The 25,513-nt window shown below is 40.8% G+C and overlaps 1 protein-coding gene across 42 annotated transcripts in view; it reads right to left on the bottom strand.

Moving 5' to 3' along the window:
• The window catches only part of MTMR3 (myotubularin related protein 3), a 153,043-nt gene that overhangs the window by 29,517 nt on the left and 98,013 nt on the right, over positions 1-25,513 (bottom strand). For 31 of the 42 annotated variants that reach the window (XR_016387546.1, XR_016387544.1, XR_016387545.1 and 28 more), the window contains 11 exons: positions 22,856-22,938; positions 20,459-20,625; positions 13,695-13,791; positions 11,055-11,168; positions 6,251-6,456; positions 5,593-5,724; positions 5,360-5,422; positions 4,497-4,608; positions 1,824-1,895; positions 1,312-1,507; positions 342-527 (listed from right to left, as the gene is read on the bottom strand). Coding sequence is in view for 36 of the 42 variants with exons in the window: in XM_089894688.1 (XP_089750814.1) it covers positions 342-527; positions 1,312-1,507; positions 1,824-1,895; positions 4,497-4,608; positions 5,360-5,422; positions 5,593-5,724; positions 6,251-6,456; positions 11,055-11,168; positions 13,695-13,791; positions 20,459-20,625; positions 22,856-22,938 (1,428 nt within the window). In the remaining 6 variants the exon portion in view is untranslated. Of the gene's footprint in view, positions 1-341; positions 528-1,311; positions 1,508-1,823; positions 1,896-4,496; positions 4,609-5,359; positions 5,423-5,592; positions 5,725-6,250; positions 6,457-11,054; positions 11,169-13,694; positions 13,792-18,108; positions 20,429-20,458; positions 20,626-22,855; positions 22,939-25,513 lie in introns of those variants that run through there. The other 11 variants (XM_089894691.1, XM_089894697.1, XM_089894704.1 and 8 more) reach the window with 7 other exon arrangements.

The raw sequence follows: 25,513 nt of genomic DNA, 5'->3' as shown, positions 1-25,513 counted from the left end.
GAGCAGAGAGTGTGGAACAGACACGGGGGGTTGGTAGATGGACTGGAGGGAGCAGATGAAAATCTATTGCTTCTATTTCTAACTACTGTTTAGTGCTTTTATCATCCATTTTAAAAGTTGTTTAGAAGAACTCAAAGTTTATGTAAACTTAGTACACATGGATTCACTAAATAAACAAACACCTGTTTATTACTATTGTTTTTAATTAAAAATGGAAGAATGACCCCTCAAATTCTAGAAAGGATGCAGTTTCATGTGAAAACTGGCCCACTAACATTTGCATTGATACCCCTATGAATTTAGAAGGTCCCCAAAACGAAGAATCACAAGCCCAAACTCACAAGGAATGCTTCATTGAACTCAAAAGAGCACGGAAATTGCCTCTGAAGCTGATGAACACAGTCCAGCCACTGTAAAAACACTGGGCAACGCTCGTTCAGATCATCCGAGTTCTCCCCATGACCACACCGGTCAGCAAACTTGTGGCCAAAATCCAGCCACTCCATCTCCACGAGGACCTGGAAACCCTGCGGGGAAGCACCCAGGAGAGACCCATTTGTGCTTGTCTATCCAAACTATAACTGTTCTGAGCCTAATGTCACCAACAGTGATCCCTTTTAACACCTTCCCACTAAGCCCACCAGGAGCCCCTAACCCAGCCCCACGGCCAAAGGATGGGACACAGGCTTAGGGCAGTGTCCCGATTCCCTCAACTCCATTCCATAATCATCAAAAGGGTGGTAACTAAGCATTTATCTAAGTCTTCGTTGAGACTATTTATATTTTTAGCCCTTCATTCACTATAAAAAAGTCATACTTTTTCCCCCCTTAATTTCTTTTTTATTTCTTTCATGGTATGCTTACAAAGTCATGTTTGTAAAATCTTTCCCCATCCCAGATTTACATATATTTTAGGGTACCTTTATGGTTTTTCTTATATCTTTAACCCAATAGGTGATTATTTCACAATAGGGTTCTTTCTCCACAGAATATTGTGGTGATATACAGACCCATTACCATAATAAGCATGTCAAGATCCTTCTATAGAAGCCCCACTTTCCTGGGGTATCCAAGTAGATACTCTGCAAAGGAAAACATGTCTGTATTCTCAATACCTGGTTATTCACAATCTACCCCCTTTTAAGAGGCACAAGCACTGTGGTACGTACCACAACAATTTAGCTCAAGATAAAGGAGTAATGATTCAAAACTACAGAAATTTCACTTTCACTGGACCTAGCCACCTCAATCAAAACTGATCATAAAACCCTCCAAGGTTTCCCCCACTCATCCTGAAGTGTCAAATCCTACCTCTATGGTTCGGTAATAAGGGTCCAGCAAGAGCTTAGCCAATGCCACAATCTGGGGGGTGCGGTCCCAGCCATCCGAGCAGTGCGCTAGCACTGGTCGTTGATCACGATCCACAGCATGCACTACCAGAAGTGCTGACTTCAGAAGCACAGACAGGTGATGGAGCCATTTTGTACTTTCAAGAGCTGAGAGCCAACTACAAAAATAAAACAGAAGGGGATAGGAAATGCTGATTTTTATGATATACTGGGTCATGCCAAATAGCAGTCATATTCAAAAGCAATTCCCAAAGACTTTTCCTTCCAAATAAAACACTGCCAAAACAAACAGAAAATCTCTGTGTTTACAAAGCATGTACAAGGATGAGACCCAAGCCCTACCATGCAATAGAGGAGAGCCTTAGAAATAGGACAGTAATTAACAGGGCCACCTTCTGTTCCAAAAATGTTATAGCTAATTTCCCAGAGAGAATTAATATTTAATATTCTTTAGTCCATAATAGGTATATCTACCCAGTATAAGAAAAGTAGCTCTTCCTGGAATCTTCTCCAAAAAACAACAAAAAAACAAAAGACACAGCCACTCTGAGATGGAAAAGAGAAAATATTTATATTTAATGATCAGCAACTCTGCCCAGCAAGTCCTCAAAAAAAAAAAAAAAAAAAAAAGGTAAAGAAAACTCAAATGTAAGTATGTCTGTAATAAGATACAAGCTAGATGCCACATCCAACAACAGTGCAGACAACATCGCTTACTACCCACACCCCAACACCCACCACTGATCAAGTCTTGAATGTCTATGGATTAAAACTGGATGGGCCCAAACTTATGATTTAGACTCACACAAATTAATACGCCTGTGGCTACACAGCTGCTGGGCTTAGTACAGACTAGATTCAGCAGGGATCTAAAAACCTTTTGAAAGGCCTTCAGGAAGTATCAGATCCCAAGAATGGCCCCTTGGGAATAATCACAAGCTGATCACAAATGGTTTTTTAACTGTGTTGACATTTTATTTCTTGTGCCCTGTCATGAATTCTACTCCCCAACCCCCCCAAAAAGCTCCAATTTCTCCAAAATGTGATCAGATTTGTAGTTAAGACCACAGTCTAGTCCTTCAAACTCTGAGTTTGAGGAGAGAATAAATACTTCTGTCAGGGGACTATGAGAAGGCTTTTGCCAAGACTAGCCTATAAAGGCTTATTAAACCCTGGGGAATTTGGAATAGTCCAAAGAGATGGTCTTTCCAGGCAAACAAACACCAGAATGTACTGCATAAGCAGTGGCTTCACATGGATTTGCTTGTTATACCAACCAGACTCTGACTCCTCAGTGGGCAGACACTGTGTCTCAGGCACAGCTATACCCTCCTTGTGCAGTGCCTAGCACACACTGAAGGTTCCTACTTTTTAAACCGTGGATAAAAATTCTATCTCAAGACCTTCTATGTCCTACTAAATACCTGAGAAACTTTTTGCTGGTGGATTGATTATTTATTCTCATTCCTCACACAGTCTTGAAAAAAAATAAAAGATGAGGCTTAGGAGAACAAATACTAATTTATCTCCTGGCCCCTGGAGAAACAGTAAATGAGAACCTGGTTCTCTTGAACCTGACTGAATCATTCTTACATACCACTTGGTGTCATCCGTCCATGCCTAACACAGAAGCTGCACTCCAAAATCTGCCAATGGAGGAGGTGTGCTGAGACCCCAGGCTCCCTTGTCCTATTTTCAAAAGCTGAGGTAGCAACCTAAGCATGCCGTAGCCCTCTATGGCCGCAAACAAGTGTCAGGAGGCTCGCTTATAAGCTGGTCCCGCCTCTGCCATAGCTTCTTTTTATCCACAAGGGAAGCTTCAGTACTGCATTATGATTTGCTGCCAAAGACATACAAAGCATTTCCTTCTTCCTTTACAACCTCCCTCCTCCTCCCTGACATTCATTTGGACCAAGCAAGGGCTAATTACATCTTCTTGACTCAGAGTTTAAAAAACAGCTTTTTAAGAAAGAATTTTAACTTATGGAAGGTATTAGAGATCAGGTAGTACTGACTCTATCCCTTTTATTTTATAGACAGGAAAAACTGATAACCACAGGAATTAAGCCACTGGCCTAAGTCACACAGTCAATTAGTGGCAGATCTCCTGAATCCTCAACCAGGCTCTTTCTATGCCCTCCCCTTCCTTTAGGGAAGAGTACTACTAGCTAGGTTCTGAATATGTATAGCAGATGCAAGTTGCTAATCCCCAAAGCAGGGCAGCGATCTCATTTCTTCGGTCAGGCTTTTCCCCAAGGACAACTGCTTCACCCTCTGGGCTGATTGCAACTGTGATGAATTTAATCATTTGCTACCAGGAGTTAGTACAACTGGTTCAGGCAGTCATTTGATTTAATAAATCAAACAATGCTGCAAAATTGATGCAATCATGAGATCTATTGAACAGAACCCAGGGAAACAGCTATGGGACCTAGCACAAACACCAGAACAGAGAAAATTCTGTCTTCTCTGGCACATTTCTGGCTTCCTGAAACAGTAAAACAGGGGATTCGAAATATTTATCTGTCCATATTTGTTTTACAGAGCATTCCTCCTAATTTATCTTGTATTCAAACAGTTCCCTTGGGGGGAGGAGTGTTATTTCACCTTCCTCACAGCAAATGCCAGCCATTCATTTTTAATAAGCAATAAAAATCATGGTAATGTTCTTAGTAAGTAAGATGGTAGTTTAGAAATTAGAAGCAAATGTAAAAGGAACTGACCTACTGGCAAGTTTAAAGAATTTTTAACCCTTTTCAGAACATAATGAATAAATTTTTACTCTTCACAGTAAAACATTCCAGTTCATAGCAAGTTAAGTGTCACTACAGTATGTCAGAAAACAAAGAATTAAGTTACTCTGAGTCAAAAACATGTGGAAGAAAAGGAAGAGGGCCCAGGAAAAATAAGACGGCAATGCTTCCATTCTGAGGGCTGAGATCTGTTCTTTGCTGCACATTTTAAACCTTTCAAAGTGCTAGATTTTTCTTCCAGCTCCTCCTTTGTGCTGCATGCTCCTAACACAGGAGTAAGAATAACCAGGGACTCTGAAAGTTAAACTGAAATTCACCAAAAAATAGAAAGACACTTTCAAACTCATTAAAAAAAAAAATCAGTGCAAACTTAAAGCCAAAGCCAAGGTCTTACTTTCCCGGATCTGGCATCTGTGTGCACAGCAATCGCAGAGACTGAAAACTCCTCCGAATTGAATGAATATTTGCCATCCCCATAAAAACAACTTCACAGTTCGGGTAATACTCTGGAGAGAATAACAACAAAGAGAACACAAATATGTTGAATTTAAAGTCCAAATGGCCAAATTTAAAAGGAGCAAACTGGCTATAAAACAAACCCACTGTAGCTGCTGACTAATGAAATGCCAATGTTTTGATGCCTATTAGCCCAGTCCTTTATTATGAGAGGAAAACAGTGCTTGATTTTTAGCTGTCTTTTCAAAAAGGAAGGTTAGATTTGTGAAGAAGATACTGATATAAAATAGAAGCTGTTATTTTTTTTAAAAAAAGATGTGTATACTTCCATCTTACCCCAGGTTTACTTCTTGGGTCTCTCCTCACTTGCATCTCTGGAATCTCTTTGAAAAGAACCTAGCAGAACCATGCATTTCTGCATTCAAATTTCACCTTGGTACAACTGCTTTTAGATTCCAGCTTAGCTCACAGCTGAAAAAGGAGCTCAGTGCCTCTACCTGCTCCAACAGCACACAACTGGCACCTAACAGGTCCTTGGAGAAAGCCAGCGTTCAAACAGTAGGGGTGTTACAGGTCAAGACTGAGGCACTTTGCTAGAGTTTTGTATCTGCTGCTTCAATTTCTACCCCATGTTTTCTAAGTAAAAGTCATGTGAGGAGTTTTCTGTGAGGCTAGTAATGAGCATACCCACTGTCAAACACAAAAAAAAGCTTTTAGAAGGCTGAGAAACTGAGCTGCTAAAGAAGAAGCTTCCAAACATAACAGGCCTTATTATGGGAGAGGATTTACTTTCCTTATCACCTAAAAGTTGGCACAGGGAAGGAAGATTCTTTGGTTTCACTGCACCTCCTCCTCCATTTCTCCCTTAAAAAGAGCATACAGTATTAAGAATCCAAAAAGGAGCTCTGGCTGTCTCAAGACAGGTTGAGGAACATGGCTTTCCATTCACTTCAAATTGAGAACTAAGACCCAGCTGGGCATGGGGTGGACTCACAGGGACAGAGGGTCAGGGACGAAAGCACTGTGCGCCTCACCTGGGCATTCACAGCCTCCTCCTTTGGCTCGGTTCGCCACAGCTGCTGCATAGGAGCGTGCATCCAAGATCAAAAGCTTCTGTGGTTGGACAGCTAAACTCTCTGCTCCTGAAGCATTTGACAGAGAAGAATCTAGGGACATCAGGAGCAGGAAGGAAAAACTAAATGAACCTGTCTCTCCCAGAATTGCCACAGAGTAAGAACCACAGGCACTTATTACAGTATTCAAAAAACTCGATTAAGTGAAACCCACCTAACCAAAACTACATTAATACAATAGGACTTCTCTCTCTAGTTTGTTTTCTATTTTGCCTACAATCTCCTATACCGCATTTCTGTAGTCCTAGAATGACTACAACATAATCCTGGTGTTTTCCCCCATGGTCTGGAGACACTGTAGGTCCCCTATTACATATATATTCCATCTTGTCATGATGGCAAGAAAGACAACAAACACTCTAGTCCACTTAAACCAAGTCTGAAACAGAGGGTCTTCTGGTTTTTGCCAAGATCCATGACTCCTCAAACAATCCCATCAACTGATGCTTCACTCTCTCTCTCCTATGAAACAAATTCTGTGTCTTACAAGAAGGCCATTTCAAGAAAAGGTTCTCAGATGCTATAAAAACTGCTGCCAGAGGCCCAGGGAGCACCTTACCAAACTCCACATCAGAAAGGTCTCCTGCATTGGGGAAGTCTCGGGGACTGTTCCTAGTTGACAGCTTGCTGCCACTGGATCGGGAGTCGGAGGCACAAGCTTTGGCTACTGACTGCACCAGGTGCTCATCATCAGCATTTCGCCAGCCCCACCAGCTGACCTCCGGCTGTCCACAGCGGGCAATGACAGCTCCATTGCTCTGGTGCCTGTGCGGGGAACAAGACAACAACTGTACCCATCCCAGTGGCCCCATTCAGATGCTCTGTGCTCATACAAAAAGTGAGATAGTAGATTTTAAATGCCTTAATGAACAGCTTGACTGCAAGTAAGTGATGGGTTAGCTTCAAGTCCTCTCAGGGCAGAAGTCTTATACAGGAACAAGAATAACAAAACCCTGGGACTTCCTTGGCGGTCCAGTGGTTGAGACTCCACACTTCCACTACAGGGGACACGGATTTGATCCCTGGTCAGGGAACTAAGATCCCACATACCGTGCAGTGCAGACAAAAAATAAATAAGTAATAATTAGGGACTTCCCTGATGGTCCAGCGGTTAAGACTCCGTGCTCCCAATGCAGGGGTCCCGGGATTGATCCCTGGTCAGGGAACTAGATCCCACATGCCACAACTAAAAGAGCCTGCATGCCGCAAACAAGACCTGGCACAGCCAAATAAATAAATATTTAAAATAATAATAATTAAAAATAAAAAATAACAAAACCTATCTGCATCTTTCTTGATTACCAAACCATTTTAGAGACCTCTGGAGAATAACCAACAAAATGATAAAAGTGTATTGTCAGAGAAAAATTAATATTCATAAAGAAAATACTTGAATATTTAAATTTATTTTTTGAAAATCAGTTAAAAAACTACAAATACCACACTTAATAATGAAGGATTAATCTCTCCTTTTTAATACTACACCTGAATATCCTAGCATAATAGATGCTGACAAACATTTGTTTCGTCACTGACTTCTGAGGGCCCACTGTAGCAACTGTACACTTAGGGCTGGCTTGAGGATTCTTTTCAAAACAAGATCCCACACGTGGGACGGATATACTTACCTGGCCCATAGTGGACTGCTTTACAAAACCTCCTGACATTTCATGAATCACAACTGCTCTTACTATAGGCAGATAGCTCAATGAGCCAGCCACCCTTCTGTAAACTATTAGAAGGAAATGAATAGAATAAATATCAATAAGCCATGCTCTGATAAGATCCTTTATCAAGAAATAAGACCAGGGCTTCACTGGTGGCGCAGTGGTTTTGAGAGTCCGCCTGCCAACGCAGGGGACATGGGTTCGTGCCCCGGTCCGGGAAGATCCCACATGCCGCGGAGCAGCTAGGCCCGTGAGCCATGGCCGCTGAGCCTGCACGTCCGGAGCCTGTGCTCCGCAACGGGAGAGGCCACAACAGTGAGAGGCCTGCGTACTGCAAACAGAAAAAAAAAAAAAAAAAAAAAAAAAAGAAGACCAGAAATCATACTCATAGTCTACCTTAAGATGCTCTAAAAACCCAAGCTTTTCTTCATTAGGAATTTTAGTTAGGCAATTTTAGCAACTAAAAAGTTATAAAGGTAATATTATTTGGCGATGAAAAGGAATCAAGTTCTAATACACGTTACAACACGGATGAACCTTGAGTATGTTATTGCTCTTAAGTGAAAGAAGTCAGTTATGAAAGACCACATACTATGATTCCATTTAAGTGTCCAGAATCGGTAAATCTATACAGACAGAATGTAGATTTACTGATAACACAGAACTAAGGAGCTTGGGGGAGGGAATGGGGAGTGACTACTAATGGGTCTGGGGTTTCTTTTTGGGGTGGTGAGAATGTACTAAAATAATTGTAGTGATAGTTGCAAATATACTAAAAAAAAATCACTGAGCTATACACATTAAAAGAATGAATTGTATGTGACATCTCAATAAAGCTGTTTTTAGAAGTTATAGAGGTAATCAGTTCACTTTAAAAATAAATGAGTAGAAAAGCTAGTAAGCAAAAAATTTTAATGTCTCCCAATTTTATATCCTAGAGAGAAATGTCAATGTCTTTTACTCCCATTAAAGTTGTTTCTAAACACATATTCATACACACATATAACACATGTAGGGCACAGATGGATTTTTAAAAAACAGACTATTGAATCTATTTATCTTGTTCAAGGAATGTGAGAAAGATTTTTGTTTTCAATCCTAAAACTCATAAGCAATAAATTAAATTTGGCAATAATCAAATTCCACTGGAACCATCAGTTTGCTTGTAGTTTTTAAATCCTCCCTCATTAGGAGACAAATAATGGAAAGTACTTGTGTATTGCCAACACATTCAATTGGGTCACCTGCTGAATGGAGCCAAACTATAAATAAAACCTCACTGATTCTTAAAATGCCTCCTAGCATACTATAATAGGTGCTGAGTAACCAATGAGCTGATTGACAGCAAACCCTTTATAGGATAGGCTGGCAGGGCCTTTCCTGCACATCCTTTTCTTCTGAAATCTTTCCCAGCAATGCTCGAGAGGAACAGTAGATGGCACTCGTCAGCCTGGGTCTTGGGTTTTAAGGGCCACATTATTTTTTTTTTGGCCGCATCACGCGGCATGCAGGATCCTACTTCCCCCACCAGGGATCGAACCTGTGTCCCCTGCAGTGGAAGCAGGAGTCCTACCTAACCACTGGACCGCCAGGGAATTCCCTAAGGGCCATAGTATTATAATAGCTAGATTGCAACTGAACTGCTGCAATAAGCAGTGAAGTTTTCTGCAGTCTTCTAAATGCTTTAGATTGCATGAAAGAGAACAAAAACACTACAGCTAAAAATCACTAAAGAGCATTTCCATCATTTTACAAATAGAACAAGGAAAAATAAAAATTAAGATGTCCAATGTATGAGTCCCCTACTAAATGCTTCAGTTTTATATAGAAAGGTACAAATGTTTAAACTATCCTTAAGTTAGTATTAATCAACTCCCTAAATAACTAGAAGTTTCTAACAATCACTCAATGCACAAAGGGGGAGAGCTGTGAATTACACTACAGATGGGCGCCCTTCGCACCATCTTTCTGTGTTAAAGCAATCTCTGTCTTCAATAATAAATCCAATTAAGCACTCTCTCATCACCATAGGAGAAAGCACTAAATCAGGTGCTGGTTCAGCATGGTGCTGTCAAGTAACTGCTGCTAGCAACCTAAGGAGTCATTACTGCAATTTACAGACAACTACATTCAGTAAACACACGATGGATTCAGAAGCATCCTGCCACCTGAGCTAGGGAAGCTTATGCCCTCTGGAATAAACTTTGGAAGGGGAAAGAAGCTTCCCATGTTTACTCTAAGTTTTTTTCTTCAGCCTACGCTTTTAGGCCTCTCTACCAACAGGGAGAATTCACCAAAAGACCCTTACTTTGAGAATGAGAATCCTTTCCCCTTATGCTCAAAGTCAGCAAACCTCACAAATGCCAGGGCTGCTGATCTAAACAGCTGCTGTCCACAGAGCAGCAGCTGGCTGCTTTCCCTATTTGAGCTGGGCCGATCACTGATAAGACTCATTAATCCTTTCAGCTTTCACTGCTCTCTCTAATTCCTGTGTCATCCTTACTATTTGAGTGATAAGTAAATTTGGTGACCTACTTTTCTAGGAGTGTCTGAAAACAACGGTGATGAAAACTGAGGCTGAAAACTTAATGGGTTCCACTGGGACAGAAGCAAATAAGTACTTTTCCATCTCTCCCTCTTCAGGGTGGGCATCAGAATCTGCCTTCCATGGGCTAAACAAGCTGGTTACCTCAGTGGGAATTCCACAAGGAAATAAACCCCTTCTTACAACCTCAGTATTTCAATGGACTGCCTCCTGGCATGAGTTTCTAACTAAACCTCACTGGTTTGGCCCAAATTCAAGGAGAGTCCATAATGTCTGCAAACTGGAAAAATGAAATGGAGAACGTGATATTACAAGGACATCTGAAACTGTTCCAAAATAAGAGGGAATGACCTCTTAAAAATTTAACATGATTCTGTGAGAACTGAGCTAGCTATTCACTGAATTATAAAAGCAGCCCTCAGGAATACAACCTACTCCAGACATTGCTTAGGAAGCCCAGTGCTTCATTCAGATGTTGCAGCATACCTGTGAAGTAAGAACATCATTCCCATTTTACTAATTGGGAAAGGGCTGAGGTCAGTTAGGGGACTTACTCAAGGTGCCACAGCAAGGTGTGTCAGAGAGAAGACCTGAATTCTAAAACCTGTGCTCGTCACCACACCACCACCCCCTCCTAGGACCTGCCTCCCTTGACTCTCCTGCCTTTGATCTCTGATAGCATCTATCCAGCCAAGCCCTAGCCTTCTTCTCTAAATGCTCCCTCTCAAAGCAGACCTCTTCCATCTGTCAAAGTTTCAACCACAAAGACAATCACAAATGACTCAAATCTACACTCCCAATTTGTACTTTCTAGGATTCATCCCTCTCAATCCAAAGGCCAACATCTGAAGCTAAATGCAATGAGCACATTATCTTCCCACAGAATGTCAAAAGGATCTTAAAATAGCAAGTCCAGCCACTTTTCTATTAAAATTTTTTCAGTGTCAACTGAATCATCAGGTAGTGTTCCAGATGAATTACTGGTATATGAATGGACGAGCAGCTTCAGCAATAAGGAAGTACAGAATAACCTGGAAAGTTCCCTGAACCACCCCCCACCCCCACCCCCAGGTTAGCAGCAACAGAAGCAGCAGACCACATGCAGTGGGCAGTAGCACCAGACCAGGCTGGGTCTGGCCAGGCTTACTTACCTGTAGACGACGGCGGGGATGCGCTTCCAGGACCTGAAGCTTGCGACACTTTCTAGTTCTTTGTCAGTGATCCAAGCAGGCACTATGAGCTCCTGTGGATAGCTACCACACAGCCTAACAGGGAAGGTGAGGAAGAGGGAGAAGGGAAGAAGACAGAGAGGGAGGGGAGAAAAGGGAGAGACATGAGTGAGCCAGCAGAAGGATGTCGATCAAGCTACCCCAGAGCCTGTTAAAAGGCAATGAGGAGCATTACCTGAGTCTTGGCCTGCTCAGCAGAATGGGTTGCCTTAAGTGTTTACTTATGTATATATGTACTATCTTGGATTGTTCCACTTGATGCTGCCTTTTGGAAATCTGGCGATCTTAACTATCAATGTAAAAAGGGGAGTTGAGAGGCAGTTACTCCATTGTAACTGTTGTAACCAATATGTGGGTCATTTCTAACTACACAAATGCCCAGTCCAACTGCAGAGGTGGAAGTCTGTGTTACCTCTACCAGACCCTCAGTCTTTCAGGGAAACATGAAAAGAAGGGCCAGAGCCCACAATTTCAAGTTTCCAGAGACCTCATAGGATTACTAACATATTCTTTGATGTGAACCAAACAGGGTGTCCTAATTATAGGTAACAGGTGCAGCCATGGGTATATAGATAGAGCACTATGGGTCAGCCCCATCTGCATACATAATCGTAGCTCCATTAAGCCAAGTTAGTAATGTGAATATGCTATTAATCATAATTTCTATAAAACGTACTTCAGAATAAACTACACTCAAGGGGAAAAAAAGCTGTTTTTCTCTTTTTTAAATTTAACTTTTATTTTATATTATAGTTGATTTACCATGTTGCATAAGAAAAGCTGTTTTCATTAGGGAAAATACTAGTAGGCACATACTAGTCCAGCTGGTGCCCTAGAAAGCATTATTTCTGATAGGTTTTTTACTTACAAGACATGTCTCTCTCTGGGAAACCCAATATTCCTTCTCAATAGCGAAGGCAATAAGACATTTAATCCAAATCCAAAAATATACAAACTGCTCCTCGTCCTCCGCTACCATCATGGCCTACCTACTCTATGCATTAGGGGAAGAGGCAGGAAAATACAAACTGCTTAGGAATTGAGGGATCTGATCATTCTGCACTAAATCTCTCTCTCTTATTCTCAATTTCCAGATTATCAGGAATTCAAAAGCCTAACCAGGAGAATGGAGACTGACCAAAAGTAGCTCCACAAACTTCCTAATACCTATCTACAAACTCCTAAAAATAACCTAGGACACAGATTATAAATTAACACTCTAACCATAAGTCTTGTTCCTTTTATCTTCTTTCAAGCTTAAGAGTAAATTTGGCTCTTATTCTTCCTTTGTAGTACGAAGAACTTTTCAATGTCCTGAAGGCTGGTTCTGAAGTGGAAATAGTGGGCTCAAAGAAGTTAATTTTTTAAATCCATATTAAAAAGAGGTTTCTGAAAACCACTAGCTTTTGAACTCAAAAATTTTTTCTCAACAAGCTTAGCTTAATTCAGGTTTTGTTTTACTTCACCCAATATTCTGGATCACTATATTCCTTGTTCTCTAAGGATTACATTACCTAGTAGTCAGCTCTTCAGCAAGTATGAGCTTCTCACTTGTAGATAAGCAGTTTCCAGTATAGGAAAGGTGGGTTACATGTGAGCAAAGCCTGTGGCAGCCTCAGGCTCCCTGAGGACCCCCCTCCTCACTCCACCTCAATTCTCTAATTTGACCTGTCACTGAGAACAGGCAAAGTATGATACGTCTGTAGCTCCTGATTCTTCACACCACCTCCTTGGCCAAGGTCCATGTTAAGAGCTGTGCATAGTAATTAGCCGTTGTTTTTCCAACAAAAAAGGAAATGCTCCGGTGGCTACCCACAAACAGTCCAGGAAAATACCTATCATAATTTGAGGCAGCTGGAAGGACAACAGAGTGATTAAGGCCTCCAATTGCTGCAGGGAAACTTAAGAGGAGAAGGATATGTTAATTTTAAAATTCTGGACAATTTTCTTTTGTTTTATAGAAATTTGGATCACCAAAATCATAGTAGTTAACTGCCCTCCCCTACCAAAGTTCTTATACCTTTTAGGGAAATAGGTAATCGGAAATATGTAATAATGGTTACATTAATATTTAATGGTTAAGCGATCATAGCTGTGACATTAGTTTTAGATCAACAAATTACAGAATAATACGGTAGCCTATTTCATAGGATCTGGAGTAAAATTACAGTAAAAACCAACTCGTAAGCGTTTTATCACTGCTTCTGAGATCACTAATCTTATCTCTAATGTGATGTCAAGCAGTGATGAGAACAACAGAAACTCCCTGTTTACAGGTAAGCACAATATTATCTAGACATGCATGTGCCAGGAAGAATAGGAGGGGATAGAAAGGAAGGTTCCAGGATCCTACTATAAGTAAGGATCTCTTTCCACTCCAGTGATAGCAATGGGAACAGAAGGCTCAAGAAGTATGCTGAAGATGAGGCATTTAGATTTAATAAATAAAACTCCATTTCAAAGAAAAAGTCTAAATTCAAATGTCCTGCCACATGAGAATTGGGGTTTCTTGCAAAGGCAGTGGCCATGAAACACAGTCCACAGGGATCAAATACAACTCACTTGTACTTTTCATTGATGTTGGAAATCCTCCAGGCGTTGTTCATATCAAAACCCATCCGCTCCACTTCGTTTTTAAACCTTGATGTTACGTGCTCCCCTAAGAACCACAGACAGATAGAAGAAAGGACGAAATGAATATGATTTTCCACAACAGGTGGAATGAAAGCATTGCTACCCTGCTCAGTTATTTTTAAAAAGGTATTATATAAATAACATATTTTTAAAAATCTCCTGCCAGGTAAGACTATAAGAAGAAATGAGGAAATTAATTTTGATTTTAATTAAGAATTAGTATTATCTCTTCAATTAAAAATAAACTAAAAAACAAAAAAAGAATATTATCTAATCACTACTATCAAATTTGAGAGTAGTATCACTGGGCTCATTTTACAGAGGACAAAACTGAGACTGAGGTGATTATTATGGCAGGTCTGTCTAATCTCAAAACCCATGTTCTTATCCCTATACTGGCTACTTTCCCATTTCCACACTGAGACTGATGTATACATAAGAAATAAAATCAACAAGTTCATCAAGAATAGTAGTATAGACCTATAACTCCTCATGAGAAACACTTTGGGCCAGATTTCAGAACCTGAATTTTCTGGATTTTAAGGTGTGCATGTATAATAATACTGGGTTAATGATATCAACAGCATTAACCAAACACTAACATCATTACAGTGAAATGCATGGATAATTCACACTAAATGGGATAAATAAAGCAACAAATAGTTCAGATCAAGTCAAACTACCAAATAAAATAAAAATCTTTTGATTTTCAGAACCTTACAGATTACAGAATTGCAGTTAAAAGATCATGGACTTTTAACTGCCAGTACCCAGGAATCTCAAGAAACACCACACTAGTAACTACAGTGCTGAGCATTTGTAAGAACATCCACCCAAACAAGTATAACCTGCCTACATTTGCCCTAATGAATTTAGCTGCTTCTTCAAGACAGCGAGCAACAAAGGCAGAAATGAACCGAACATAAAAGTCATTAAATCTGAAATAACTTCCTTCCTTGAAAACAGTCCTAGAGCAGTAATTTTATAAAAAACAAATAACAACAACAAAACAAACCATTAAGCAGTACCTCTAACATATAATATTATAGGTTGTAAAATAAATACTGGTGGGGGCTGGGAGAAACTACAGTAACAAAAGCATAAAAGAGCCAGCACTGGTGATCAAAGCTTTGCTCTCCCTGGGAGAAGAGCTTCAGAATATGAAATAGCAATTACTTGAATGAAGGACAAGTCTATAAAACTACTTCCCATTTAAACTGCTTTTCTTGAGCTTAAACTAAGTTATTATATGTTTCCTGAAGGAGAGCTATAAAAAGGTGAGGTTCAGAGATGCAGGAAGAAATAATCAACTGAATCTATCCCATTTTGGAAAAGTTTTAAAAGAAATATAATCTTCCAAATAGGAAAAAGCTATCTGAATTGGAGTGTTGTCTACAAATTGCAAGGAGTGGTGACCATCAATAATTCTACACAGGGAATCTTTCACTTTTAATCGCAATATAAAAGCTGTAAGCACTATGGCAACTTCCAAGTTCATTAATTAATGACAAGATTTTCCCCAACCTAGGATACAGCTCTAAGTCTTTGCAAAAGGTAAAGGTATTTTAATTAATGGTCATTTACATTAGTACCTCTATCTTAAACACATACTCTAAATAGAATCTTCTATAACTTTAAAATAATCACTGGCAAAATAACAACAAGAACCTCCTCCTCCTTCCCCCCACTCCTCTCCCACCTCCTTCTCTTCCACCTCCTTCCCCTCCTCCTCAGGCAGTTTTCTACATAGAACAATTGCCCAAGAAAGGGCTTAGAATTACCATCCCCGGCATGAAATTCTGAGCTACACACAAAGAAATATACACTGAGTACTGAGCACAGAAAATCTGTTGTTTCAAGTTCCTTGAGAAGAGTTTTAATTATCTTTGTATCCTCTAAAACAGTGACTTCATCAACTTCAACTTTGAAACTGACCATCACAACCCACAATAAGAATGTTTTGCATCACAACTCAATACGACATATTTATTTTTTTAAAGTTTCACAAAATACCCACCCTTACTATGTGTGTGATACACTGATATTTTCTATCCTGAATTTTCATTTCATATTTCATTTCTTAAAACTTTGATTTCATGACCTACTGGTGGATCACAACCTAGTTTGAAAACCACTGCTTGAAAAAAAAATTTAGCAGCAGACCTTACATACATGAGTAATTCAACTGGCTTTTGCTAAATTGTGTTAGAAGTTCACTTGTGTTTATTCTGCCAGAAAAGTGCATGCCAAGCACATATATTGCTGGATTTCCCTTAAGAACTCCCCTCTCAGAATTCTCGTGTCTCCACTGATTCAACGTTAGATATGCTGTAATACCCCAATTTATTTGTTTAGCTTTGTATTTCCATTTCAACCCTTCCTGTGTGCTTCCCCCATCCCCAAATGAGGATCTGTCCCTTTTTAACATTTTGTATTTCTTATACTACAAACAGTCTAGCAATTCTTATTTTAATGGGAATGAAAAAATTTTAAAGCAGTAAATCCCTCTATCATAACCACAGTGTCAACCAGCAGTCTAAAAACAACTTCCCCGCAAAAGCCTACCTTCCCAGTGATTCTGAGTATTCAAGCCTACAATTATACACAACTTAAAGGCCTGGGATAGAAGGGCCAGGCCCTTACTGTGAGGAAGAACAGTATCAGAGTCAGAGAAGGTGAGAACTAGCCCTCCCAGATTTTCAAATACGGAGGGAAGAATCCTTCTTTTCTATGAACAAAGGTCCCAGTACAGTCGTCTAGACGTATACACTTACTGGACTGCATTTAAACTCAGAAAACGGACTCTGCTGACAAGGGCTTTTACTTTATACGAAACAGGCAGCTGCACAACAGTATATGACCCAGAGTCATGCTATTCATAGTTAATCAAAATGTGCTTAATGGGTATATCATAGAAGAGAGGTCAGAGATGTGGGTCTGATGCTACTAAAATAGCAACTGAATTGCCCAGTCATCTGTCAGAACTCCAGATTAATGCTGAAGTACAGAACAGTCACCAAGAAGGCAGCTAAAATGAGGATGTTGAGCATATGGGAGAGAAGCTTTAAGCTTTAGTCCATTCTTTTTTTTTTTAATTTTCTCCTGTTAATTTTTTTTTATTTTTGGCTGCATTGGGTCTTTGGTGCTGTGTGCAGGCTTTCTCTAGTTGTGGTGAGCGGGAGCTACTCTTTGTTGAGGTGCGCGGTCTTCTCATTGCAGTGGCTTCTCTATTTGCGGAGCATGGGCTCTAGGCACATGGGCTTCAGCAGTTGTGGCGCGCGGGCTCTAGAGCGCAGGCTCAGTAGTTGTGATGCACAGGCTGAGTTGCTCTGCGGCATGTGGGATCTTCCCGGACCAGGGCTTGAACCTGTGTCCCCTGCATTGGCAGGCAGATTCTTAACCACTGTACCACCAGGGAAGTCCAGGCCATTCTTATTTAGAGTTTGAAAGGGGCTAAGAGCAGAGTCAAGAGTTTTACAATGAACTCCAACAGCAATGTGGTGACTTCCTCCAAAGCAGATTAAGACTTAGAGCTGTGGCCACAGTATGGCTGGCTTAACTATGACAGGTTCAACAGTCAGAAACTACGATTTATATGAATACAGGGTAATGATGTAATTTTCCCATTTCCCCCCTCTCTGACACATTCTACTCTTAACAGGCTAGGCAGAGAAGAATCCATAAAAGGTTTTATTAACTTCTGAAAGACTAAACTAACTTCCACCCTTCAGAGTCTATGCTTGTGGTCTCATGTGTTGGGACAGGTTACAGAATGGCATGACTCTGAAATATCTCAAGTGCTGTCTCACATAAAGATGACTTATAAGAATGTGGTTGTCTGGTCTGCTCGTAATTGGTAAGTAATGCTGTAGCCACCACCAATACTCAATGACATTGGGTGGAGACGAAAGAACTAGGTTGACTGGCTTTAAAAATGCCACCACAGGGGCTTCCCTGGTGGCGCAGTGGTTGAGAGTCCGCCTGCCGATGCAGGGCACACAGGTTCGTGCCCCGGTCCGGGAAGATCCCACATGCCACGGAGCGGCTGGGCCCGTGAACCATGGCCACTGAGCCTGGGCGTCTGGAGCCTGTGCTCCGCAACAGGAGAGGCCACAACAGTGAGAGGCCCGCATACCACAAAAAAAAAAAAAAAAAAAATGCCACCACAGTATTTTTTAAAAGCAGGTTTTCCTCTGTGCTCCACAGTGAAAATATATAAAAGGAAAAAGCCATACATATATACACACACTCAAACCAAGTCACTGAAGTACAGTAAGATTGCATGTGAGTTGTAGCAGGTTGACTTCAGTGTGGAATGTATATATTGAAAAGAAAATACAACCTTTACGCATAGAGTAAGTTCCAATCAGTTACAATGGCACCGTCTTGTATATTCATAATTTCCAAAATGTATTCACAAGCATGGCACATAGGAGGCACTCAAACATTTACTGAATTGAACTCTCCAGCATTAACAGATTTGATCTTCAGAATATCCAGATCAGCTTGGGCAGGAAGAAAAAAAAATGTCTCACTTTGAAGAACAAAAGAAACTGAAGTACAGAGAGGATAAATGGCTTGCCCAGTATTATTTTTAAAATTAAATGGTAGAGTACAGGTTTGAATTCAGGTTTTCTAGTTCATAAATCAGTATTCTAACCCCCAAATGCCTCCATCCATCACAAACCCATGAAAAGACAGGAAATTGGATGTCCTGGTGGCCAACGAATACCAAATATCTTCAAGAAGGGAAAGACCTGGGGACCAAAGTCATCTCAGCTCAGGACAAAGTCATCTATAATTAATAGACAGGAGTGAAGTTTTGATCTGATGCATCTTAGGAATATTCTAAGAGTTGACTCAAATCCTAAAGAGACTAAATTATCAAGGGAATAAGGAATCATCTAAAGATGAGGAATTTTCAGTCTGTGGTTGTGAGAGAAACAGGTTAGGAGAAATTCAAGCCTTGTTAACTGAACACTGGCAACCCAAAACTAGGGAATGCCTTTTGGAGTTAAGAGCCTTAAACAAATCAAAGTTCTTATATAACATAATACAGCAAGATACACTCAATAACTTCATTATCCTACGAGATGGTAGAGGTTAAAAATCTAATAAATAAGATATAATGGCTAAAAACTTAGCAAATACACATGTAAGATTTGTGCATTTCATTGCATGTAAATGTTACTTTTTTAAAAACTAAAAAAACTTGAAAAGAGCCATAAACAAAAAAAATTAAAATACAATGGCATCTCATATAAAGAAGGAAAAAGAAAGATGCAATGGATAAGAGAGTGAAGTGAGAGACAGCTAAGTCACATTCTCGTCACCTTCCAAGGTTGGTGTGGGTGACTCTTGTGAACGACTTTGGGTTCCACTGGCTGACCAGCCTTGTGGGAAGCTTGGATTCCTGGAGCTTTCCCTGAGGCTCCACAAGGGCAGGTGCCTCTGTTTTTCATCTCTGTATCCACAGCACCCCATACAGTCAGCTCCCAATAGCTGAGAACTGGGTTCAAGTCCTGGCTCTGTCACTGCCTAGCAGTGGGACTTGGCAACAGGCTTTACTCTGAGACTCCGTTTCTTTAGCTCCCAAAACAGAAACACCAGCCTATCCTGCCTGTTTGACAAGGTCATGAGGGTCAAACAAAAGTACATATTAAAGCATCTTTAAAAATATGTCTGTGTTTGCTATAATTTAATTAAATATATGAACCAAAAGCTTTAACCAGTGAATGAGCCAGGAAACAAAGGGATCCAAGCATTGCTAGATTAGCCTCCAATGTTTAAAACAACCCAGGGCAGAATTGTTAATATTGAAGGTTCAGGACTGAAAATTGAGGTTTAAAGGAAAAAGTCTCTAGAGTAAACTTTATTGGAAGGAAGCTCACAACGTTTCACTGCTTAGGAATTCAAGACGTTGCTTCCAAGCTAGACACATTAAAGATTCGGTGCTGGACCAGCAAAGTTCTATTTACGGCAACGTACAATTTATAGAAAACTACACACAGAGAAACAGCATGAACTTGGTCAACGCCATTTTTGAGGGAGAAAGACAGTGAGTGTGACAAAGATTTCATGAGGAGTCAGGAAGCCTGGGTTCCAGTATAGGCCCAACTTCTTTATTTGCCCTGAGAAAAGTCACCTGGCCTCTCTGGACCTCTGTTTCATCATCTGTGAGATGAAAGGGGTGACAAAAGGTAATCTATGACTTGAAATTCAAAGACAGCAAAAAGCCATTTTGTAATCCATTATTCTGTGGCCTAAGTTCACACTTCTGTACCTTTGTTCATGCTACTTGCTCTGTCTAAAGTTCTTTTCCCCAGTCTGTTATCAATGAACTCTTATTCAACCTTCAAAGCCTACTCAAAAGCCACTTCAAACGTGAAGTCTTCGCAAACATGTATATAACGCTCGTGGCTCCCTTCCACTGGGCTTCCCTAACACCCATACCCTAGGTGTTTTTAGTCAGGCCCAGTAAATTGTGATGCCAAGTCCAGTGTTCTTTCCTTCCCCCTGAAAGGTAGGAAACATCTTCCGTTGAGCTTAGAAGAATGATGGGCAAATGCTACGTGCTCCATAAAAAGTACACTGATTAAATACACGAATGCTAAGGAGTCCCATTTCATGTTATGGATATCTCAAGCAGTATTTCAATGAAATCACCATCTGAACGTTTTAGAAAGGCCTACCTGGCCTGCACAGGTCTCCATGTTGCTCTTTTTCACTGGCGTAGACCTCCATGCACCAAGCATGGTATGCAAATGAGAAGAGATCTTCTATTTTAGCAGGTGGTCGGACTGCATTGTTCAGTCTTTTCAGCCACTCTTGACACTGCTCAAAGGTTGAGAACTGACACCTTTGTAAAGCCAAACAAGTACAAATGTAATCAGAAGACAGCTGACAATGAAACCTAAGGGTAGCCACCATTTCAAGAGTGCCTACTCACAGTGAAATGATAACTACAGTCAAAAAAGCACTAGAGGGCTTCCCTGGTGGCGCAGTGGTTGAGATTCTGCCTGCCGATGCAGGGGACACGGGTTCGTGCCCCGGTCTGGGAGGATCCCACATGCCGCGGAGCAGCTAGGCCCGTGAGCCATGGCCGCTGAGCCTGCACGTATGGAGCCTGTGCTCCGCAACGGGAGAGGCCACAACAGTGAGAGGCCTGCGTACCGCAAAAAAACAAACAAAGAAAACCACTAAGGTGGTCTAATGTTTATGATTTATAATAACAAAACATGTCCAACAAATTTTAGCCAATGGTGCAAAATGTCAAGAAGAAGAAAGCTGGACATGTGGAAAACCTTTTTTAGACTAATAAAATCTCTTCTGAGATTGACAATTATTAAAGTAAAATGACATTCTCTTCCAGGAATGGGGTTTTATTCCACTTCTTCCACCAAAGCTTTATGGTTGTCCTTCTCAAACAATATGTTTAAAGAAGTTCTTTTTGTTTTGTTATGACATTATTATAGCAAGCTCAAAAATGGTTCACAGTACTTTTAGCCAATTAGGGAATAATTTCAAAATTTATCTATTTAGCAATTAGAATAAATCAGCAACTTTAGATCGAAAATAAGATACATTACACTGAAATTTTCAGATGTTACCATGTAGAGGAAAAAACAATTCTATTATCAAGTGCAATTTGCAGTATATATAACTAGGAGGTTAAAATAATTAGTGTAAAAAATACTTTATCTTTTTAAATGCAGTATCTAAAACTGAGTAATTAATAAGCAACCTTTTAAAACTGTGAGTTATAACCAGTATCTATCAAAAGCAAGCCAAATTTCAATGGCTAAAAAGCAACTTAAATATTTACCTTAAAACCAAGGAGGAATCAACTATACTCCAACAAAAATTAAAAAAAAAAAAACAAGGAGGTCACTTAAACCTCTCTCTTGTCCCAATCAGTGTGGCTCATCAATATGTCCACACACAATGTTTACTGGCACTCCAGAACAGGTCAAAGAAATAAAGCAAAAACTTGGGGAATTAAAAACTGGTAGAGCTACTAAATTTAAAATGCATTTTAGGCATCACTTTTCAACCATTATAGTAAAGACTAGATCAGATAAAGCCAACACTGGAGAAATGTGATGAGAAGCAGGACATTTCTAGTGTCTTAAAGTGCCTCCCAGACTGTTGATTAGTTGCAAGGGAGAAAATATAGAAATTACGCAGAAAGCGGGTGACTCCTTGACAAGAGTGATCACAACTAACATCACCAGCAAGGGACAGATGGACACCATTTGCCTCCAGCTGTAATACAATCTCCTGAAAAGGACACAACCTCATACATATAGTATTCCAGCTGAGAACGCACAACCTCAATTTAATCACAAGGTAACACCAGATACAAAATAAGAAACTTTCTATTACAATAAAAGATTTTTTCTTCAAAACGTTAATGTCATAAAAGATAAAGAAAGGTGGTAGAAAACATTTCAGATTAAAGAAAGCTACAGAATCACGGCAACTAAATGTAATAAGTGACCTTGTCTGGATCCTGTTGTGAACGAGGTAGGGGGAATGCTATAAAGGGCATTATTAGGTCAACTGACAAAACTGGAACATGGAGAGTAGATTGGATAAAAAGTATTATGAGTGCAAAACTGTGAAGTGACAATGATACTGTGGGTTATGTAAGAAAATACCCCTATTCTTAAGAAAGCACACTTAAGTATTTCAGGGCAAAGAGCCATGATTATGTAACTTACTTTCAAATCGTTCAGAACAAGAATTTCACACACTAGCGCATGCGTGCGCGTGCACACACACACACACACACACACACACACACGCCCCCTGCAAACGATAAAGCATAGGGTAAAATGTTAACAATACTAGTGCCCTTTACTATTTTTATGTTTGCACCTGTTTTGTAAATTTAAAATCATCTCCAAATAAAAAACACCTTTCCAATAGCAAAGTAGGCTAAAGATAACATATTTCAGGGACTAACTACTCCGAAAATACTCCTAACTAGGCTGACCCTCAAAAGCTGTTTTTCTGTTATCAAATCATGAATCCATCCTTTAAGAAGTATTTTCCACACTAAACAATAGCATAAACTCATCACATACCTGATAATTTTGCAGTCTTTGCAAGTCAAATGAAGCTGAAATATATCTCGGCATTCAACACTTTCTATAAGCTGTAATGGAACCTGCAATTAAAAAAAGATGAAGTTCCCTTAGTCAAAAAGGTATTGACCCTGCAGTTCTTCAGTGTGTCCAACAAGAGTGATTAGAAAGTTCTGCAGGAAAAAGAAGCACAGAACTGCATATCCATCTAAATCAATAGCACTCAAGTGATTTCCTGGGTGATTTAGGGTTTCCCTTTCTCAATCTCTAATCAGTGCCCTCAAGTCATGTCATAGCACAAAGCTAACTAATAAAGAGGAGGCACCACATCTGGAAGAACAGGGAAATACGCCATCTTTCTGGCAACAAACTTTCAAACTCATCTCTCAAAGTACTACTTTACAAGGTTAGAGCTTGCTGTGATTTGTGATGACACAGAAGCTAAAGGGAACCGGAACAGTTATCCTGTCTTGTTGACAGAAAAGAGCTGCAGATCAAGAGGCTAGTGGGGCTACACTTGTCACTTGCCCCAAATGACAAGGTGGGCTTGTGGCTTTGTGTCAGCAAAGGAGAATCTTGAAAAAGACTGGAGGTCTGAACTGCCTGCAGGTTGCACAAAAAAGACAGGAGAGTAGACAGAGCTGCGGGTCAGGCTCTCTGCTCAGTAGACTAGGTAACGAGGAGAAGGGAGCAGGTCTCACAGTGGCCTAATTATCTAGGTCTAATTTGCTGCAAAAGACAAGCTGAGGGGACTTCCCTGGTGGCACAGTGGTTAAGAATCCGCCTGCCAATGCAGGGGACACAGGTTCAAGCCCTGGTCCAGGAAGATCCCACATGCCACAGAGCAACTAAGCCCATGCACCACAACTACTGAGCCTGCACTCTAGAGCCCATGAACCACAACTCCTGAACCAGCATGCCACAACTACTGAAGCTCGTGTGCCTAGAGCCCGTGCTCTGCAACAAGAGAAGTCACCGCAATGAGAAGCCCACGCACTGCAACGAAGAGTAGCCCCCGCTCTCCACGACTTGAGAAGAGAAAGCCCACGTGCAGTGACGAAGACCCAAAGCAGCCAAAAAAAAAAAAAGACAAGCTGAGGAGCCCTGTTTGCCAAGTGGGGCTCAAGGTATGAGTAAGCTGGGATGGTTCTTTCCCTGCCAATCTGGTCAGCAGACTACTGAACACAGGATAAGTATGACAGTGGAGAGGGATCAAAGAAGGCAGGCAGACAGGAGGGAAAGCATCTGAATAGGGTGACAAATCCTTAAGCGGTTGTTAGAATCCTCCCTCTGTCCCTCATCTTATCCTGGTTCAACCCCTGGCTTCAAAAAACAATTTCCAAAACTTCTAAAGAGAGCCTGGTAAAAATAATAGTAGATATTCTCACTCATTGGAAAAGGGTCTTTTTACACTGTATCAAGCCCAACCAAAATGTGGCTCTGGGAGTTGCAAGGAGCATTCCAACAATTCATGTTTTGCATGAGAAGGAGGCAGTCTCTTCCAACAGACAGAAACAGGAGAGTGCTGCCTGCACAGGGTGGCCCTCCTGTTAGCTGAACCAGTTTCAGAAACAGGCTTCTGGCAAACGCTGCCCCACCATGCAGTTGCCAGAGTCAGCTGAGAACTCACAGAACAAGGATGTGGAGATCAAAAAGAAGCCCAATGCCAGACATCTTAGACAAACAAATAAACAAACAAACTGGGGCAGGGATTAAAAAGGGGAAGAAAACAAAATAATATTACTCAGGTAATGGCTGGGAGTTCTACCTCAGGACTAGAGCCTTCTTTTTTTTTTTTTGTGGTATGCGGGCCTCTCACTGCTGTGGCCTCTCCCGTTGCGGAGCACAGGCTCCATACGTGCAGGCTCAGCAGCCATGGCTCACGGGCCCAGCTGCTAGGCGGCATGTGGGATCCTCCCGGACCGGGGCACGAACCCATGTCCCCTGCATTGGCAGGCGTACTCTCAACCACTGCGCCATCAGGGAGGCCCGAGCCTTCTTGATTAATCAATAAAATTCCCTTACACTTATAATAGGACCAGAAGTAAGAGAAAGACTAAGAATTCTTGCCTGTGTTCTGAGAAAAAAAGGAGCTTTGGCCCTCTGTTTTTGTTTAAGTCCTTAACCCCAAGGTGCTGTGAGAAACTGGAGTTGATGCAGCTAAAAATTCTTTCAAGACCTGTACGTCTAAGAAGGAAAAAAAAACCCAACAATGTATCAGTGGGGATAAATTGTGAAGAAGTAATAGGAGATTAAGAGATCAGAAGAGAACACTGATTTGTTCTCAGGCCAGTCCTCTGGGTATCCTATAACAGACTCATGTTGGGTTTCTTTGTTTTTAAACCTACAACCCCCTTCTCCCTCCCCCCCCCCCACAAAACAAACAAACAAACAAAAAAGAGCTGCCAGACTGGCAATTAAGAGGCCTGAGTCCTTATCTCAATTTTCTAAACTTTTACCAGCCAAAATGGTGCATGCTTCCTGACTTCCTTGGACAACCTTCCAACCTTCCTACATTACACAAGCCTTTGCTTTCTCAACCTCGGATGGTCACAACTTAGGAAGTCCCAGGAACAGGGAATGGGAAGAGTCTGGGGTAGAGTGAGAGTGAGCTTTACAAATCCACCTGCTCTCTCAGCAGTCACCCGCATCCCAGAT

The sequence above is a fragment of the Delphinapterus leucas genome, chromosome 14, assembly GCF_059928025.1.
Source record: "Delphinapterus leucas isolate spDelLeu-1000000601 "Yukka" chromosome 14, BTC_Dleu_Yukka2, whole genome shotgun sequence".
Classification (NCBI taxonomy): Eukaryota; Metazoa; Chordata; class Mammalia; order Artiodactyla; family Monodontidae; genus Delphinapterus; species Delphinapterus leucas.
The sequence above is the reverse complement of the archived record's forward strand: the minus strand, read 5'-3'. Positions and strand labels throughout refer to the sequence as shown.